Below are 4,470 nucleotides of genomic sequence, written 5' to 3' on the forward strand. Positions count from 1 at the left end.
ATGTTTATTCAGAGAAAGTACGTTTTTGTGTCTGATTTCGTAACTTAATTAATAGTTAGCACTAATTAATTAGCATATTTGAGGTCACCCCCAGGAACCATTAAGATTAACACTTAGTTCGTGAAAATCCGATCATTAGAACGAAAGTTATTCAGGGTGATATCTTTTTTTTTTTTGCGGACTGTACTGGGAAAACACAGGGAATTTTTTTTTCAGATTTGAGTGGCAACCCTGTTATTTTTTGTTGAAAGATTTGGCTATGCATCTTGTATTTTGTTTCTGATCCTTAATTATTATTTTTTTCAGCTGTCAGATTTAGATTTAGAGACAAGAGGGATGGTTGAAAAAATGATGTATGATCAAAGGCAAAAGGAAATGGGATTACCTACTTCCGAAGAACAGAAAAAACAGGATGTTCTTAAAAAGTAAGCTCTTTTTTTTTTTTTTTAAAATCTTGTATCTCAAAAGTAGGTTTTTCATTCTAACCAAGGTTGGCAAGTTTTAGACAATTGATAGTTTTAACCATCTTGTCAAAAACCAGAAATTTTGGGGTCATGATAATTATTAGCTATTATAAATATTTACAATTATAAGTGATCAATCAATTATATTTAATTAATTTGGCATTATGGTCTTTTTGTTTTGACAATTGTCAAAAACCCAAATTTTGGTGCAGAAAATATTAAATAATTATTAATAAAAATGTATGAAATTGCAATTTTTCCAATTTATTAATTTATTTAATTCTTGAAAATAATTCAGAAACATTAATCTTATAAATAAATACTGAAACAATCATCTTATTCATTATATGTAAAATCAATTTTCATTTACTCCCATCTTAACTCCTCCTTTCCCTAAACATGCTGTAAAAAAATATAAATGAAAAAAATCTTCTTTTCTCCAAGCTCATTTTTAATGGTTTGGCAATTTTTTACAGTCTCCCTGACTGAATTAGTACCTTTACTCCACTAACTTTGTTTTTTAGCTCCAGTTACTTATTTTTATTTCAAGTAGAATTAGCTAAATTTATTATTGCTTATTATGAAAGGAAAAAACATCATTGGTACTAATAGCATGGAAATTTTTTATGCTCCTCCTAAGTACTCAGTACAATTAGATTACCATTTTACAAAAAATAAATAAAACAATTAAGTAAAATAGTTTTGAAACCCCTCTTTACTCCAAGCTCATTTTTAACATCATTGGTATCAATAATGATGGTATGGCGATTTTTACAATCTAACTGACTGAATAAGTACCTTTACTTCATTAACTATGTTTTTTAGCACCAGTAACTTATTTTTTATTTCAGTTAGAATTACAAAAATTTATTACTACTTATTATTTATCAAAGTAAAAAACATCATTGGTACTAACTAATAATATGGAAATTTCTTATGCTCGTCCTAGGTAACTTAGTACCATTTTGCCGTTAGTTTTATTTTTTAGCATAAAGCTTCAGTTTTTTTTATTATTATATTATTTTTTATTTCAATTAATACTTATTACCGAAATAAGTCATTGGTGCCAGTAATAGTATGGCAACTTTTTACAATCTTGCAAATTAATTTCTTTTAAACAAATAAGTATTATTTCTCCATTAATTTTTCTTTTATGTGCATATTTTTTTTATTTCAAAAATATTTGATTTTAAATTCTTTATTTTTACAGAAATATATTTTTAATGTATATAACAAGAAGCAAAATAAACATGTGATTTTCATATAACTTTAGTAATAGTGACCTTACTAAATAGTGACAGTCTCCCTATGTTACTATCTTTATGTTGATCATTGAGATTAGATGACATAATGAGGAGAAAAAACAGTACAATTCATAATTTTAAGATTCATTTATTATTTCATTTTTAGGGGTAACAAAATTACTTAAATAAAGTTATTGTGCTTGTTTTGCTTATTGTGTTATGCTATGGTCATTAAAGTCTCAGGCTTTATGAATTTCTGAAGTTAGCAGGTTTGTCAATGTTTCTGAAATTATAAGTATGACTCACAGACAAACTATTCATTTTATTATTTTTGAACTATAAAAAAAGAATTACAACTTTCTGCAATATTAGTCATAGTATACATTTTTCTCATGAAGAGAATTTAAATTTGCATCTTCATGGTCTACTTTTGAAATATTTATTATTATTTTATTTATTTATTTTTTTTTTCTGTTTCTTTTTTATTTTTATTTTGCAGGTTTATGGAAGCTCATCCGGAAATGGACTTTTCAAAATGCAAGTTCTCGTGATTAAAGCTTGTTTATATATTTGCATTCAATTTTTGTACAGTTAGTTGGAACTTCAAGTTTTCACAAAATTGTGATTTATGTAATGTAGTCAACAAGAATGTTAGTCATAATTCTATGCACATATGTTTTCTTTTTGATAAATAAACTGATGCAACAGTATTAAGTTTGTTTGTAATTAATACAAATCATACATATATTCAATATGCATGTTTTGTTGGTTAATGATAAAAAAGAGAACAAAAATGCTACAAAGTGTTCACCCATTTAAAAATGTTTCTTTTACAGAATTTTATAAAATAATATTAAGTCATTCATATTAGATTCTTTTTAAACTAGCGCAGTAGGTCAAAAAATTTATAAACACTGAGGTTAAAAATAAATTATTTTAAATTAAAAATTAGGTTTTGACTAATCTTGAAAACATTTCTTTTTTTAAATTAAGATTTTGACAAGTGATCTTAAAAACATTTATGTATTTTTGAAATCATGTTACACATTCTTAAACAGCACTGAAATAATTAAAAAAAAAACACTGTAAAAACCTCAGTTTCTATGAAAATACAAGTTTGAACAATGTTCTGCAACATTAAAATACCTTTTTCTCTTTAGCATTCAACTTTTGGCAGCCTTGAAATGTTATAGCTCGTTATAGTACAACACTAGTAAAATGCTAATAACAAGAGCGATTAATTCTGAATTACTTTTGATTGACTTATGAAATAACAGATAATTTTAAAATTATGTGGTAAATAAAACTGCTCTTTTACTTTACATCAATCTTGTAATTTTTTATGCTAACCTATCATTAAAATAAAATACTTCAAATGTATAAAAACATGACAAAATCTTTGTAATATATTAATAATTTAGCAGATAAAATATAAAACAGTAAATTTACTTTTAAATTGATATTTATTATGCTGTTTACAAATAAAAACTTTCAACTGAAATCTTTTCTTGCATGTTAAAAACAATTGCACAAAAAAATCACGAAAATTATTAAATATCAAATAGGATTAATCCCCTTTTTAACTCAAGGAAAATAAAGAGGAGTTTAATTTTATGCCTCTAATACTGAGACGCTAGATTGGACTTTAAACCTTTACAACGTAATTTTAAATGCAATGAATGAGATTATAAAGTACGTCACCTACTGAAGGCGAAAATTTAATTGTTGAGATTTTGTGCACATAAAAACCAACTGAGACAAAAAACACTACAAAATAACAGAAAATGTAAGCGATTACCAAGTATGTGTGCAAATCAATCAAAAATATTTTTTTTCTTTTCATCATGTGGTTTTCAAATCAAAGTATTAGCTTAAAAAAGAACATTTTTGGATTAGTGAGCCAGTTGAACTAAGGTTCATTATTGTGGCATCCATTCTTAGTGGATCGGTTTTATTTGCATTTCGTCTTTTGAAACACACAGAATGATGAGGATCTATCATATATACAGATTTATTTTATATTCTGGATTATTGTTCTCAATATTTAAATAAAATAAAAACTAAGTTCAGCTTTTATTTCTGGAGTCCGATTGCTTCCTTCATCCACACTCCATGGTTATTATGTATATATACAGTAGAGTTAAAATGAGGAAATTCGAAGTCAATATTCAGTATTACAACATGGCCCTATATCTCTCCTTAATATTGACCCATAGTATTCAAACTGAACCTCGTATTATATTACTGGACATTATTTTATCCTTCCAGAGGAAATAATTATAGGACTAATAGGGCCGTATAGTTTACTATGTATGTATATATATAATAGTGTGTTTAATAGCGTTAAAATGAGGAAATTCGTCTTCAAAAAACCTTTAAAACGAGGCGATTCGAAGTCATTTTTCAATATTAACGCAAGGCCCTATATCAGACCTTAATATTGACCCATAATATTTTGATTGGACTGCGTATTTTATTACCAGGTAATAGTGTACCCTACCAGAGGAAATATATATAGGCCTCATAGGGGTACACAATGTGGCCCTGTAGTTCACTATGTACGCATATCTAAGATAGTGCATTCAATTGTTTTAAAATGAGGAAATTCGTCTTTTAAAAACCTTTAAAACGAGGCGATTCAAAGTCAGTTTTCAATTCTAACGCAAGGCCCTATATCAGACCTTAATATTGACCCATAATATTTGAATTAGATCACGCATTTTATTACCGGGTAATAGTGTACCTTACTAGAGGAAATATAG

General features: G+C 26.7%; 1 protein-coding gene across 1 annotated transcript in view; it reads left to right on the forward strand.

Moving 5' to 3' along the window:
- Positions 1 to 2,418, forward strand: part of LOC107448309 (nuclear distribution C, dynein complex regulator) — a 25,095-nt gene extending 22,677 nt beyond the window's left edge. Inside the window, exons 9-10 of the mRNA XM_016063451.3 lie at positions 307 to 425; positions 2,208 to 2,418. Of these exons, the coding sequence (XP_015918937.2) occupies positions 307 to 425; positions 2,208 to 2,259 (171 nt within the window). The 3' untranslated portion in view covers positions 2,260 to 2,418. The remainder of the gene's footprint in view (positions 1 to 306; positions 426 to 2,207) is intronic.
- Positions 2,419 to 4,470: the final 2,052 nt, after the last annotated feature.

This window comes from Parasteatoda tepidariorum, chromosome 4, assembly GCF_043381705.1.
Source record: "Parasteatoda tepidariorum isolate YZ-2023 chromosome 4, CAS_Ptep_4.0, whole genome shotgun sequence".
Lineage (NCBI taxonomy): Eukaryota > Metazoa > Arthropoda > Arachnida > Araneae > Theridiidae > Parasteatoda > Parasteatoda tepidariorum.